This window comes from Zophobas morio, unplaced genomic scaffold, assembly GCF_036711695.1.
Source record: "Zophobas morio isolate AGI-343-1 ecotype UQ-CSIRO unplaced genomic scaffold, CSIRO_AGI_Zmor_V1 ptg000021l, whole genome shotgun sequence".
NCBI classification, from domain to species: Eukaryota; Metazoa; Arthropoda; class Insecta; order Coleoptera; family Tenebrionidae; genus Zophobas; species Zophobas morio.
Window position 1 is genome coordinate 25353913 of NW_026972126.1, and position 16424 is coordinate 25370336.

The 16424-nt window shown below is 26.3% G+C and overlaps 1 protein-coding gene across 2 annotated transcripts in view; it reads left to right on the forward strand.

The window, feature by feature from the left end:
- LOC135132064 (synaptotagmin-15-like) overlaps window positions 1-16424 on the forward strand; it is a 205920-nt gene that overhangs the window by 42826 nt on the left and 146670 nt on the right. For both annotated transcript variants that reach the window (XM_064059990.1, XM_064059991.1), the window contains exon 2: window positions 8568-8807. In XM_064059990.1, the coding sequence (XP_063916060.1) occupies window positions 8612-8807 (196 nt within the window). In that variant the 5' untranslated portion in view covers window positions 8568-8611. The remainder of the gene's footprint in view (window positions 1-8567; window positions 8808-16424) is intronic.

Below are 16424 nucleotides of genomic sequence, written 5' to 3' on the forward strand. Positions count from 1 at the left end.
CAATTTTACGATCTTAGAATTTGTTGATTTTTCGATTATTGGATTGTTAAAATTTTTTTATTTATTTTTCGTTTTCGATTTTTAATTTTTCACTTTCTCGAAATTTCGCTTTTACAAATTTTGGTTTTTCCAATTTTTCGGTTCGATTCATAAATTTTTTGCGATTTTTTAAGTTTCTCGATTTTTAGTCTTTCAGTGTATCAATTTTTCGGTATTTTAGTTTTGAGATTTTTTAATATTTTGATTTTCCAACTTTCCGAGTTTTCGATTTCTCGAATTTTTATTTTTCCGATTTTTAAATTTTAGATTTTTCAATTTTTTCTATTATTTTTGATGTTTCGATTCTCTTCCGATTTTTCGACTTCTTGGTTTTAGATTTTTCGGGTTTCAGTTTTTCGGTTTAAAAAATTTTTTGTTGCTCCGATTTTTCAACTTTTCATGTTTCTAAATTCTCGATTTTTCAGTTTTTCAATTTCTGGAATAAACGATTTTTTGGTTTTTGGCTTTTTCAATTTTTCGATTTCTCAATTTTTGTTCGAATTTTTATTCTCTTTATTTTTTTCAGTCTGTCGGTTTTCCAATGTTCTGATTTTATAATCTTTTTTTTTCAATGTGAATTTTTAAATTTTTGGATTTTTCAATTTTTAAATTTTTCGTTGTTTCAATTCAAAATTTCCCGATTTATCAGTTTTTCGTTTGTACAATTTTTTTTCTAAAACCAAGAAGTCGAAAAATTGAAAGATCCACAAATCGAGACATTAAAAAATTGAGAAATTGAAAAATGAAAGAAAATTTTAAGGATCGAAATGTTGAAAAATTATAAATCAAAAAACTAAACATTTGCAAAAAACTGGAAAATATTCGATTCTTCGATTTTTCAGGTTTCTCGATTTTTCAATTTTTCAATGTTTCAGTTTTATGAATTTTCAATTTTTGGACTTTGAAATTTTTTTGATGTCAGTTTTGGGATTTTTTTAATATTTCGATTCTTTATATACTCGACTTTTACTTTTTCAATTTTTCAAAATTTTGATTTTTTAAGTTTTCAATTTTTAAACTACTACACTTTTGAATTTTCCGGTTTTTCAATTCTTCAATTTTATTTTACAATATTTAGAATTTCTAAAATTTAGATTTTTAAATTTTTCAGTTTCTCGATTTTTAAGTTTTTCGTTCATTTTAAATATGTAATAATCATAATTTAAAAAATTCTTCATCTTTTTAATTCTTAGATTTTTCAATTTTTCAATCTTCTTGATGATTGGATTCTTGATTTTCCGACATCTGGATTTTAGATTTTTCGGTTTTTCAGTTTTTCGATTTTTAGAATTGGCAATTTTTCGATTTTTCAATTTTAGTCGTTTCTAAATTTTAGATTTTTCAATTTCTCGATGTCTGTAATAATTGGTTTTTCGATTTTTACATATTAGATTTTTCAATTTTTCGTTTGTTCAGTTTTTGGTTTGCAATTTTTCCAGTTCTTGTTTTAAATATCATGTAATAATAATTATAATTTAAAAAATTCTTCAGTTTGGCAATTTTACGATCTTAGAATTTGTTGATTTTTCGGTTATTGGATTGTTAAAATTGTTTTATTTATTTTTCGTTTTCGATTTTTAATTTTTCACTTTCTCGAAATTTCGCTTTTACAATTTTTGGTTTTTCCAATTTTTCGGTTCGATTCATACATTTTTTCCGATTTTAAGTTTTTCAGTGTATCAATTTTTCGTTTTTTCAGTTTTAGTTTTTAGATTTTTTAATATTTTGATTTTCCAACTTTCCGAGTTTTCGATTTCTCGAATTTTTATTTATCCGATTTTAAATTTTCGATCTTTCAATTTTTCAATTATTTTTGATGTTGCGATTCTCGATCTTCTGATTTTTCGACTTCTTTGTTTTAGATTTTTCGGTTTTTCAGTTTTTCGACTTTAAAAATTTTGTGTTGCTCGGATTTTTCAATTTTTCGCGTTTCTAAATTCTCGATTTTTCAGTTTCTCAATTTCTGGAATAAACGATTTTTTGGTTTTTCGACTTTTTCAATTTTTCGAATTTTTATTCTCTTTCAGTCTGTCGGTTTTCCAATGTTCTGCTTTTATATATTTTTTTTCCAATGTGAATTTTCCAGTTTTTGGATTTTTCAATTTTTAAATTTTTCTGTTTCAATTTAAAATTATTTAGTTTCTCGATTTTTCAGTTTTTCGTTTCTTCATTTTTTTTTTTTTTTCTAAAACCAAGAAGTCGAAAGATCGAAAGATCCACAAATCGAGACTTAAAAAATTGAGAAATCGAAAAATTGAAAAATCGAGAAACCGAAACATCAAAAAAATTGAAAAATTAAAATATATAAAAAATCGAATAAGTACCTAAAAAACCAAAAAATTGAAGAATCGACATATTAAAAAATCGCAAAATTGAAATACCGAAAAACTGAAAAATGAAAGAAAATTTTAAGGATCGAAATGTTGAAAAATTATAAATCAAAAAACTAAACATTTGCAAAAAACTGGAAAATGGAAAAATTGCAAATCGAAGAACTGAAGAAACGAAAAATCTAAAACCTGAAAAACTGATTAAATGAAAAAATGATACAATCCAATAATTAATTGCAAAATCAAAAAAATTCCAAAATCATAAAATTGAAAAAGTCAAGAATTTTTTAAATTATAATTATTATAACATATTTAAAATGAAAATTAGAAAAAAATTGCAAATCAAAAATTGAACAAACGAAAATCTCAAAAATCGAGAAACTGAAAAACTTTAAATTGAAAAAAAAAATAAAATTAAAAAAATTAATATTGAAAAAGTTCACGTTGAAAAAAAGAATAATTATAAAATCAGAACAGTGAAAAAGGGGCAAACTGAAAAAAGTAAAGGAAATAAAAATCCGAAAAATTGAAGACATGAAAAATTAAAATAGCCAAAATGGGATAATCGAAAAATTGAAAAAAAGTAAAAAACCGAGAAATCGAAGAACCGAAAAACTGAAGAATAGAAATATAAAAAATCGAAAAACTGAAATTTTGAGAAATTGATCAATCGAAAAAAAAATTGAGAAATCGGAAAATGCAAAAATCGAGAAATCGAGAAGCCCAGAAATCAAATAATCGAAAAACCAAAAAATCGTTTCTTCCAGAAAATGAGACAATGAAAAATCGAAAATTTAGAAACGTCAAAAATTGAAAAATCTTAAAATCAAAAATTTTTAAAATCGAAAAATCTAAATCCGAAAAGTCGAAACATCAAAAAAAATTGAAAACTCTCAAATATAAACCTCCCATAAATAAACAATCAAAAAGTCGAAGAGTCGAAAAATCGAAAAACTGAAGAATCGAAATACTGAAAAATCTCAAAACTAAAATACCGAAAAATTGAGAAATCAAAGAAAAATTTAAGAATCGGAAAAAACTGAAAAAATGAAAAATTGCAAATCGAAGAAAAACTAAAACACTGAAAAACTAAAAATCAAAAAATTCTAAAAAATTGAAAAAAATAATGAATCGAATCGAAAATGTATGTTTACAAATATGACGTGTACAAAACCAATGTAGTGTTAAAGTACAAACAAAATTATTTTATTTTATTTTATTTTAAAAATTGGAAAAACCGAAAATTGTAAAATCTAAATATCGCGAAAATGAAAAATTGTAATCGATTTTTCACTTTTTCGATTTTTAATTTTTCACTTTCTTGATATTTCGAGTTTAGAATTTTTGGTTTTTCCAGTTTTTCAATTCGATTCGTTAATTTTTTCGATTTTTAGTTTTTCAGGGTTTCAATTTTACGTTTCTTCAGTTCTTCGATTTTCAATTTTTCGTTTTTTCAGTGTTTTCCATCCTTAAGTTTTTCTTTGATTTTTCAATTTTTCGGTATTTTGGTTTTGAGACTTTTCAATATTTGGATTCTTCAATTTTTCGATTTTCCGACTTTTCGATTTTTCGATTTCTCGATTTTTTACTTATCCGATTTTTCAATTTTTCAATTTTTTTTTGATCTTTCAGTTTTAGATTTTTCGGTTTTCCAGTTTTTTGATTTAAACATTTTTTGATTTTCCGACTTTTCAATTTTGACGTTTCTAAATTTGCTATTTTTAATTTCTCAATTTCTGGAATAAATGATTTTTTGGTTTTTCAACTTTGATCTCTGGACTTTTCGTTTTCTCGATTTTTCAATTTTTGGATTTCTCAAAATTTGTTCGATTTTTCAATTTTTCGATATTTCAGTTTTGGGACTTTTATAATATTTCTATTCTTCAGTTTTTCGATTTTTTACTTCGATTTTTAAATATTAGAGTTTTCAATTTTTCGTTTATCCAATTTTGTATATTTTAATTTTTCTAATTTTAAAATTCATATTAAACTTGGATTCTCGAATTTTCAGTTTTTGGATATTTCTATTTTTCAGTTCTTTGGATTTTTAAATTTTATATTTTTTCATGTTTCTAAATTTTAGATTCTTCGATTTTTCAGGTTTTTGGCTTCTCAATTTTTCCGCTTTTTAATTTTCGATTTTTCGATTTTTCGATTTCTCAATTTTTCAATGTTTCAGTTTTATGAATTTTCAATTTTTGGACTTTTGGAATTTTTTCAATGTCAGTTTTGGGATTTTTTTAATATTTCGATTCATTATATAGACGATTTTTACTTTTTCAGTTTCGAAATTTTAAATTTTTCAATTTTTCAAAATTTCGATTTTTTAAATATAAGATTTTGTAATTTTTCGATTTTTTGATGTTTTCATTTTTAAAATACTGCACTTTCGGTTTTTCCGGTTTTTCGGTTCTTCCATATTTCGATTTTACAATAATTAGAATTTTTAAAATTTAGATTTTTAAATTTTTCAGTTTAAGTTTTTCGTTTGTTCAATTTTTAAATGCAATGTTTCTAGTTTTCATTTTAAATATGTAATAATAATTATAATTTAAACAATTCTTGACTTTATTTTACGATTTTTTGAAGATTTTTCGTTTTTTAAATTTTAGATTTTTCAATTTTTCAATCTTCTTGATAAATTTCCGAATTTTCAGGTTCTCGATTTCTGTAATACTTAAATAATCGGTTTTTCACTTTTTCCATATTTCGATCTGTAATTTTTGCTTTCTATTTTTTCCAAATTTTTGTTTTTCGACTTATAATTTTCCGACATTTCTAAAATATGGAAAAATACAAAATTATAAAATTGAAAATTTCAAAATGAAAAAGGAAAAAGTATAAATTGAAAAATCCAAAAAATAGAAATCGAGAATTTGAAAAACTGAAGAAACGAAAAATTCAAAAATCGAAAAATAAAATGTGTCGTAAAATGGAAATATTCACAATTAAAAAAATCGGAAAATCCTTATTTATGAGTATTTTTGGGGGAAAAACTGAGTGTGGCTAATTAATTAAGTCATTTCATTTTACCACTGATGCTTGTAATCTGAACGTGCTAACAGTCGAATTTTTACGAAGTATAAACATAAACAGTCGAAGTTAAGCATGTATTCAGGCACTGAGAAAATATTTCTATTCTTCAGTTTTCGGTTCTTCGATTTCTCGGTTTTTTACTTTTTCGATTTTTACATATTAGATTTTTCAATTTTTCGATTATCCCATTTTGGATATTTTGATTTTTCATGTCTTCAATTTTTCGGATTTTTATTTTTTTATTTTTTCAACGTGAAGTTTTTCAATATTAAATTTTTTAATTTTATTTTTATTTCTATTTAAAGTTTTTCAGTTTCTCGTTGTTTCAGATATTCGTTTGTTCAATTTTTCATTTGCAATTTTTTTTCTAATTTTCATTTTAAATATGTTATAATAATTGTAATTTAAAAAATTTTTCACTTTTTCAATTTTATGATTTTGGAATTTTTTTGATTTTGCAATTAATTATTGGATTGTAACATGTTTTCATTTATTCAGTTTTTCAGTGTTTCAATTTTTCGTTTCTTCAGTTCTTCGATTTGCAATTTTTCCATTTTCCAGTTTTTTCCAAATGTTTCAACAAACGAAAAACTGAAAAATCGAGATACTGAAAAATTTTAAATTGAAACAACGAAAAATTTAAAAATTGAAAAATCCAAAAATTGAAAAATCAAAAACATTGTAAAACCGACAGACTGAAAAAAATAAAGAGAATAAAAATTCGAAAAATTGAACAAACAAAAATTGAGAAATCGCAAAATCGAAAGATCCAGAGTCGAAACATCAAGGAAAAATCTAAAATTTAAAACTCGCATAAGTAAAAAATCCAGAAATCGAAGAAAAGTCGGAAAATCGAAAAACTGAAGAATCGAAATACTGAGAAATCTCAAAACTAAAATACGAAAAATTGCAAATCGAAGAAAAACTAAAACACTGAAAACTAAAAATCAAAAAAATTACAAAATTGAAAAAAAATAATGAATCGATTTTTCAATTTTTCAATTTTTTTTGATGTTTCAGTTTTAGATCTTTCGGTTTTCCAGTTTTTTGATTTAAAAATTTTTTGATTTTCCGATTTTTCAATTTTTGACGTTCCTAATTTTGCTATTTTTAATTTCTCAATTTCTGGAATAAATCATTTTTTGACTTTTCAACTCTTTGATCTCTGGTCTTTTGATTTCTCGATTTTTCAACTTTGAATTTCTCAAAATTTGTTCGATTTTTCAATTATTTGATATTTCAGTTTTGGGATTTTTTAAATATTTCATTCTTCAGTTTCTCGATTTTTTACTTCGATTTTTAAATATTAGAGTTTTCAATTTTTCGTTTATCCAATTTTGGATATTTTAATTTTTCTAATTTTAAAATACATATTAAACTTGGGTTCTCTATTTTTCAATTCTTCGGATTTTTAAATTTTTAATTTTTTAATTTTTTCATGTTTCTAAATTTTAGATTCTTCGACTTTTCAGGTTTCTAGTTTTTCAATTTTTCGGCTTTTTAAGTTTTCGATTTCTCGATTTTTCAATTTTTCAATGTTTCAGTTTTATGAATTTTCAATTTCTGGACTTTGGAAATTTTTTCGATGTCAGTTTTGGGATTGTTCAATATTTCGATTTTTGTTTTTTGAATTTTTCAAAATTTCGATTTTTTAAGTTTTCAATTTTTAAATTTAAGATTTTGTAATTTTTCGAATTTTTGATGTTTTAATTTTTAAAATACTACACTTTTGGATTTTCTGATTTTTCAGTTCTTCGATATTTCTATTTTACAATATTTAGGATTTTTAAAATTTAGATTTTAAAATTTTTCATTTTCTCGATTCTTAAGTTTTTCGTTTGTTCAATTTTTGAAATGCAATTTTTCTAGTTTTCATTTTAAATATATAATACTAATCATAATTTAAAAAATACTTCACTGTTTTAAATTTACGATTTCTGAAGATTTTTTGCTTTTTCGGATTTTTAATAAGGAAAAAAAAATACAAAATTATGAAAAATTAAAAATGAAAAAGTATAAAATTGAAACATCTAAAAAATAGAAACCAAGAATTTGAAAAACCGAAGAAACGAAAAATTCAAAAATCGAAAAAGTGTAAAATCGAAAAAATAAAATGTGTCGTAAAATGGAAATCGTAAAAATAAATCGGAAAATCCTTATTTATGAGTATTTTTGGGGAAAAAACTGAGTGTGGCTAATTAATTAAGTCATTTCATTTTACCACTGATGCTTGTAATCTGAACGTGCTAACAGTCGAATTTTTACGAAGTATAAACATAAACAGTCGAAGTTAAGCATGTATTGAGACCCTGAGAATATCTACACATCGAGCCGCCCCTGCATTCCACTAATCTAATTTTGATAAAATATGTCCGCCTGTCCCCAAAATCGCCCATTTATATTCACAAATCCCCATCCATTCCAGGTACAATCTGTCCTCGCCCGACTAAAGAGTCATTGAATTTTTGCGGACGCCAGTTTATTCCCAATATTCCCGAAAACCGATCTTTTCTCTCAAAGGGTCTGAATTTTAATCAAAGCATAAGAAACTCGATCGGTCCTCCGAGATTTCAAGGAAAGGAACGCCCCACCATTTCCAACCCGACAAAACAAAGCCGGTCGACAAAAATCGCGTAATTATCAGGACAAACGAAAGCAATTAAACCGTTTTTAAATTATGCAACTCGACCAAAGTAAGAGTTTAATAAAAATTCGCCCGTTTCAGCAATCCGTCGATATCGCCACCTCACCTCGCGAAAAAAACAATTAAAAGAATTAAGAAAACGACAGTGTAGGTGTGCACTATAGGAAATTACGGTGGCAATTACGGAAATGGGAGCGCTTTTTGCGACGACGTAAAACGCGAAAATCGCAAAATTACAATACTTCACACCTCCCAATCCGGAAACGCGGCACAATGTCGCGGAATGAAACCGTGCAGCGGCTTTCGATAATGGCTTAATTGACTTTAAACGAAATCGCTAAATTTCCATTTCGAAATTAATTAGAACCCGGAAGATGAAAAGCGCGAAACGATTTAGTTTGCATTGTAACCGCGCGGCCTTGAACCCGCAACCACGCAAAAATCCGTGCGTATCTCTGGTTGCCTACTTGATTCAGTCCGACTGGATTGAGTGCTCTTATCTTGTTTGATTGTTTCAGATTTGATTAAAATGTGAATCTCTAATGAGGCTCGAGTGAACACAATGGAAAATCAATTGTGGAAACGAGAACTATTCACCACTTGGCATAAAGATCAACATGGCGCTAACAAATGGCCGATTCTGAGGAGTGCGAGGTCGTCGGCGACCCCTCCGGGGGACTATCCGGCGGCTCCCACGGGAGAGACCTTCAAGGAGTACGTGGTGTCGGAACAAACGCCGGGGGATTACCAGGGGCATGGTGAGTAGGGTAATGAATGGGGGGTGTTCTGGCTGTGTTCCGAAATCCGACAAAAAACTTTCTAAATTATGTATGAATCGATCAAAGTTACCCCATTTTTGTCCCATTGTGTTACTGGCGCACGACCTGTGAATTTTCCGCTCCGAGTGTCAGGTATTAATAAGCATTGGGAACTGTCTCACATCGCATTCCTTTAACTTCGCCCGAATTCCAATTCGGGTTTATTGGGCCGAAACGAAGACAGGGGATGGCGGAATCGGATAAAGGGCGGTCTTTCTGTCCTGGTTCAGGTATCCATCAGGGAGTTCTAATTAATTCCCTCAGAAAGTGTTTTTAAAATTAAACAGTGAAAGTTCTAAAATTTAAAATTCCCTCTAGATATACTTACATTAAAATTGGTAAAATACCTAATTCTAAAGTTTATTCATTTATTTTCCAAAAAGTTAAACTTTGAAAGTTTTAAAATCTAAAATACTCTGTATTAAGGGGATAAAATTGTTGACAGTCATTAAGAAAACGGACATTTTTTTCAATCTTTACCAAAAATATATAACTGCAAAATTTCCTTAAAAAAACATGGGAATATCGATAAATCGAGAAAAATCGAAATCCAGAAGCTGAAAAATTCCCGAATTTGAAATGTTGAAAAACTGAGAAATCGAAAACTTGGAGAAATCGTAAAATCGAAAAATTGAAAAGTCGAAAAATGTAATATTGAAAATATGGAAAAATGGAAAAATCAAACTGAAAAGTCGAAAATTTAAAAGTTCGAAAAATTGAAAATTAGACATCGAAGAAATGAAACATCGAAAAATATAAAAATCGAGAGAGGGAAATCAAAAAATTTTAAATCGAAGTATCGAAAAACTGAAAACTCCAGAAATTGAAAAGTCGAATATCGATAAATCGAGAAACTGAGAAATCAGTATATTTTAAAAATTGAAAATTTTAAAAACCGAAATTCGAAAAGTCTAAAAATCGAAAGACTGAGCGATTGAAACATCAAAATATCGAAAAATTGGGCAATCTAAAAATTGAAAAATTCTCAAAATTGAAATGTTGAAAAACCAAGAAATTTAAAAATCGAAAAGTCGAAAAATTTTTAAAATCGAATTTCAAGAAATCAAATCAAAAAATCCTAAAATCGAAAAACTGATAAATCCAAAACTTAAAAATTTGGAAAATTGAAAAATATACATCGAAGAAATGAAAAATCGAAAAATTGAGAAATTGTAAAATCGACAAATTGAGAAATCGAGATATTGAAAAAACTGAAAAATCTAAAAATTGAACAATCTAAAATTTAAAAATCGAAAAATTGAATATACCTAAGTAAAAACTCCAGAAATTGAAAAGTCGGATATCGATAAATCGAGAAACTGAAAAATCAATACATTTTAAAAATTGAAAATTTTAAAAACCGAAATCCGAAAAGTCTAAAAATCGAAAGACTGAGCGATTGAAACATCAAAATATCGAAAAATTGGGCAATCTAAAAATTGAAAAATTCTCAAAATTGAAATGTTGAAAAACCAAGAAATTTAAAAATCGAAAAGTCGAAAAATTTTTAAAATCGAATTTCAAGAAATCTAATCAAAAAATCCTAAAATCGAAAAACTGATAAATCCAAAACTTAAAAATTTGGAAAATTGAAAAATATACATCGAAGAAATGAAAAATCGAAAAATTGAGAAATTGTAAAATCGACAAATTGAGAAATCGAGATATTGAAAAACTGAAAAATCTAAAAATTGAACAATCTAAAATTTAAAAATCGAAAAATTGAATATACCTAAGTAAAAACTCCAGAAATTGAAAAGTCGGATATCGATAAATCGAGAAACTGAAAAATCAATACATTTTAAAAATTGAAAATTTTAAAAACCGAAATCCGAAAAGTCTAAAAATCGAAAGACTGAGCGATTGAAACATCAAAATATCGAAAAATTGGGCAATCTAAAAATTGAAAAATTCTCAAAATTGAAATGTTGAAAAACCAAGAAATTTAAAAATCGAAAAGTCGAAAAATTTTTAAAATCGAATTTCAAGAAATCTAATCAAAAAATCCTAAAATCGAAAAACTGATAAATCCAAAACTTAAAAATTTGGAAAATTGAAAAATATACATCGAAGAAATGAAAAATCGAAAAATTGAGAAATTGTAAAATCGACAAATTGAGAAATCGAGATATTGAAAAACTGAAAAATCTAAAAATTGAACAATCTAAAATTTAAAAATCGAAAAATTGAATATACCTAAGTAAAAACTCCAGAAATTGAAAAGTCGGATATCGATAAATCGAGAAACTGAAAAATCAATACATTTTAAAAATTGAAAATTTTAAAAACCGAAATCCGAAAAGTCTAAAAATCGAAAGACTGAGCGATTGAAACATCAAAATATCGAAAAATTGGGCAATCTAAAAATTGAAAAATTCTCAAAATTGAAATGTTGAAAAACCAAGAAATTTAAAAATCGAAAAGTCGAAAAATTTTTAAAATCGAATTTCAAGAAATCTAATCAAAAAATCCTAAAATCGAAAAACTGATAAATCCAAAACTTAAAAATTTGGAAAATTGAAAAATATACATCGAAGAAATGAAAAATCGAAAAATTGAGAAATTGTAAAATCGACAAATTGAGAAATCGAGATATTGAAAAACTGAAAAATCTAAAAATTGAACAATCTAAAATTTAAAAATCGAAAAATTTAATATACCTAAGTAAAAACTCCAGAAATTGAAAAGTCGGATATCGATAAATCGAGAAACTGAAAAATCAATACATTTTAAAAATTGAAAATTTTAAAAACCGAAATCCGAAAAGTCTAAAAATCGAAAGACTGAGCGATTGAAACATCAAAATATCGAAAAATTGGGCAATCTAAAAATTGAAAAATTCTCAAAATTGAAATGTTGAATAACCAAGAAATTTAAAAATCGAAAAGTCGACAAATTTTAAAAATCGAATTTCAAGAAATCAAATCAAAAGATCCTAAAATCGAAAAACTGAAAAATCCAAAACTTAAAAATTTGGAAAATTGAAAAATATACATCGAAGAAATGAAAAATCTAAAAATTGAGAAATTGTAAAATCGACAAATCGAGAAATTGAGAAATCGAGATATTGAAAAACTGAAAAATCTAAAAATTGAACAATCCAAAATCGAAAAACTGAGCGATTGAAACATCAAAATATCGAAAAATAGGGCAATCTAAAAATTGAAAAATTCTCAAAATTGAAATGTTGAATAACCAAGAAATTTAAAAATCGAAAAGTCGAAAAATTTTAAAAATCGAATTTCAAGAAATCAAATCAAAAAATCCTGAAATCGAAACACTGAAAAATCCAAAACATAAAAATTTGGAAAATTGAAAAACATACATCGAGGAAATGAAAAATCTAAAAATTGAGAAATCGTAAAATCGACAAATCGAGAAATTGAGAAATCGAGATATCAAAAAACTGAAAAATCTAAAAATTGAACAACCTTAAATTTAAAAATCGAAAAATTGAAAAATGGAATAAGTAAAAACTCCAGAAATTGAAAAGTCGGATATCGATAAATCGAGAAAATGTCCATCGAAGAAATGAAAAATCGAGAAATTGAGATATCGAGACATCGAAAACCAGAAAAATTGAAAAATCTAAAATTTAAAAATCGAAAAATTGAAAAATGAAAAAAGTAAAAACTAAAGAAATTGAAAACTCGAATATCGATAAATCGAAAAACTGAGAAATCAATTAATTTTAATAACTGAAAATTTTTAAATCGAAAAATCAAAAATTTTAAAAATCGAAAAACCGATATACCAAAAAATGGAATAAAAAATCCTAAAATCGAAAAATTGAAAAATGTAAAATTTAAAACATCGAAAAAGGAAAAATTAAACCGAAAAATCAAAAATTTGAAAGTTTGAAAAATTGAAAAATATGCATCGAAGAAATGAAAAACCGAAAAATCGGGAAATTAGGAAATCGTGATATCGAAAACCAGAAAATTGAAAAATGGAAAAAGTAAAAACTCCAAAAATTGAAAACTCGAAAATCGATAAATCGAGAAACTGAGAATTCAATTGATTTTAATAACTGAAAAATTTTAAATCGAAAAATCAAAAATTTTAAAAATCGAAAAACCGATATACCAAAAAATGGAATAAAAAACCCTAAAATCGAAAAATTGAAAAATGTAAAATTTAAAACATCGAAAAAGGAAAAATTAAACCGAAAAATCAAAAATATATAAGTTTGAAAAATTGAAAAATATGCATCGAAGAAATGAAAAACCGAAAAATCGGGAAATCGTGGTATCGAAAACTAGAAAAATTGAAAAATGGAAAAAGTAAAAACTCCAAAAATTGAAAACTCGAAAATCGATAAATCGTGAAACTGACAAATCAATAGATTTTAATAACTGAAAAATTTTAAATGGAAAAATCAAAAATTTTAAAAATCGAAAAACCGATATACCAAAAAATCGAATAAAAAATCCTAAAATCGAAAAATTGAAAAATGTAAAATTTAAAACATCGAAAAAGGAAAAATTAAACCAAAAAATCAAAAATTTAAAAATTTGAAAATTGAAAAATATGCGTCGAAGAAATGAAAAACCGAAAAATCTGGAAATTAAGAAATCGACATATCGAAAAACTGAAAAATGGAAAAACTTAAAAATTTAAAATTTAAAATTCGAAAAATTGAAAATACGAAAAATTGAAACTCCAGAAATTGAAAAGTCGAATATCGATAAATTGAGGAAAGTGAGAAATCAATAAATTCTAGTAAACCGAAAACCCTTAATACCAAAAATTCGAAAAATTGAAAGACCGAGCGATTGAAACATCAGAAAGTCTAAAAATTGGAAAATTTTAAAAATCAAAAAATCCCAAAATCGAAGTGTTGAAGAATCGAAAAATGTAAAATTTAAAACATTGAAAAATGGATAATCAACTGAAAAATCAAAAATTAAAAAACTGAAAAATTGAAAAACATTCATCGAAGAATCGAAAAATCGAAAAATTGAGAATTCGAAAAATCGAGAACTCGAGAAGTTGAGAAATATCGAAAAATTAAAAAACTGAAAAGTCAAAAAATTGAAAAATCTAAATTTTAAAAATAAATAATAAAAATATCCGGGAAATTAAGTGATTTTTTAAAAACTGAAACATTAAAAAATCGAAAAATTGAAAAATCCTAAATCTAAAAGTCGAAAAATTGAACAAGTTAAAGAGCGAGAAATTAAAGCGAAAAACTGAAAAATCGAACAAAAATTCAAAAGTCGAAAAATTAAAAATTTCCAAAACTGAAACATCGAAAAATTGGGAAATCGAAAAACTGAAAAATCGAAAAGTTGAAGAATCCAAAATGTAAAAAACCGAAAAATTGTAAATCATAGACTTGAAAAAACGAAAAATTAAAGAATTGAAAAATCAAAAAGTCGAAAACCCAAAAAATCGATTATTTCAGAAATATAGAAATCGAAGAATTGAAAATTTAGAAACGTCAAAAATTGAGAAATCAAAAACTGAAAAATCGATATATCGAAAAATCCTGAAATCAAAAAGTCGAAAAACCAAATAATCGTTTATTCCAGAAATTGAGAAATAGAAAAATCGCAAGCTTAGAAATATCAAAAATTGAAAGACCGGAAAATCAAACATTTTAAAAATCGAAAAACTGAAAAACTGAAAAATCTAAAACCGAAAAGTCGAAAAATCCAAAAAAATCGGGATTTCAAAGACGGAAAAATCTAAAACTTAAAAATCCGAAAAATTGAAAAATTAAAAATTCAAAAATTGAAAAAATTGGAATAGAAAATTGAAATATTGACAAATTGAAAAATCTAATAATTAAATTAAAAAATCGAGAAATTGAAGAATCGAAAAGTTAGTCGATAAACCAAAAAATCGTTTACTGCAGAAATTGAGAAATTGAAGAACTGAAAAGCGGAAAAATCTAATACCGAGAAGTCGAAAAACCGAGAGATCAAGAAATGGAAACATCAAAAATTGAATAAAAAAAAAAATCGAAAAATCGAGAAATTGTAGAATCGAAATATTGAAAACCCCAAAATTGAAATATTGAAAAACTGAAAAATCAAAGAAAAAACTGAAATAGTGAAAAATCAAGAAATCGAAAGTTAAAGAATCGACAAATCAAAAGATTGCTCTACAATGTTGACACTCTTTCGATGTTTCAATTTTTCGATTTTGCACCATTTCGAATAAAAAATGGAGAAATTGCAAAATTATAAAATTAAAAAAGGAGAACGTATAAGATGAAAACTTTGAAAAATCCAGAAATTGGAAATCAAGGTATTGAAAAATGGCGGAAACGAAAGAATAAAAATTGAGAAACTGAAAAAGGAAAAATGAAAAATTGTAATATTGAAAAATTGAAAAATTGAAAACTTGCAAATCGAATAGTTGTAGAACCGAAAAATTGAAAAAGTTGGAACTTGAAAAATTGAAACTGTTACATTTAACCAATATAAAATCCCATTTGATGAAATATTGGACCCTATTCAGTTACAACTGGCTTGCAGATTCCAAGACTTTGAAAAACTAAGATTTTATATCTCGTGGATTCAGAATATTCAAATAAATTTTCCAGTTTATTATTAACAGAATTAACACGGATTCTCAGTTTTAAAATTCAAACCTTGTAAAACAGTTGAATTTAATTTGCTCTGCTTTTAAACACACATTTAATGAAACTCAAAAACTTTTATCGCTGATTATAATTATTCCAGTTACCAGTGTTACGAGGAACAGAATTCAAGATTCTTGGCTCACTCGGCTCGAACCTCCCGAGCCGCCACTGTTTTGTTCTTGGAGTGTTGTTGACTAAGTTGACTTGTAGGGTGTGTTAAAAGGTCGTCGCGGGGTGTCGTACAATCTATTTCTATTTGTCTGGTTAGCTTCACTCGAATACCAATTACTCACTTCTGAACTGGAACGCAAATCCCTTAAGTCTTTTATCTAGATTTAAACTCCATCTGGATCTATTTCTGGCTGAGGAAATGGCTCGTTGGTGGCAAATCGAGGGAAATCGTTTCAATTTCGAATCGAACGTGTCCCCGTGGCCTTCACTTCGCTTATTTTAGAAGGCTAGATTGGATTGTGTTCGAGCGAAGCAACAACAAATGCACAATAGACAGACATTCCAAAAATTTCCAAAGAGATTAAACGCCATTTCCAGGAGGACTAGGTGACCGTAATTAGAGACTCTAAATGTAAATTGGTCCATTTCCATTATGTCCCGGAATTGTGGATCTCTAAAGAGTTTTACATGTTTTCACCGCATTCAATTACGTGTTGTGGGGAAAGGGAAAAACGGGAACAGATTGCGGTAATAAAGTAATAGCGTGAGTAAGCAAAATCCATTAAAAACGGACTTTAACGATCGATCAACATGATACGGTTTGTAAAATGCGCAAACGGCTTTATGAGGCTGCAGTTATCGGCGATGATATTAATTCTGGCGCAGGTAATTTTGCGTCCACTAAAATTTTATGATCTGATTACGAGCTGTAAGAGTTGAGAAAATCCTTCAAGTCAGCCGAACCTCGTATTTTGCCTCATCAGCCGCCTCTGTTCCTACAAATCCCTCGAATA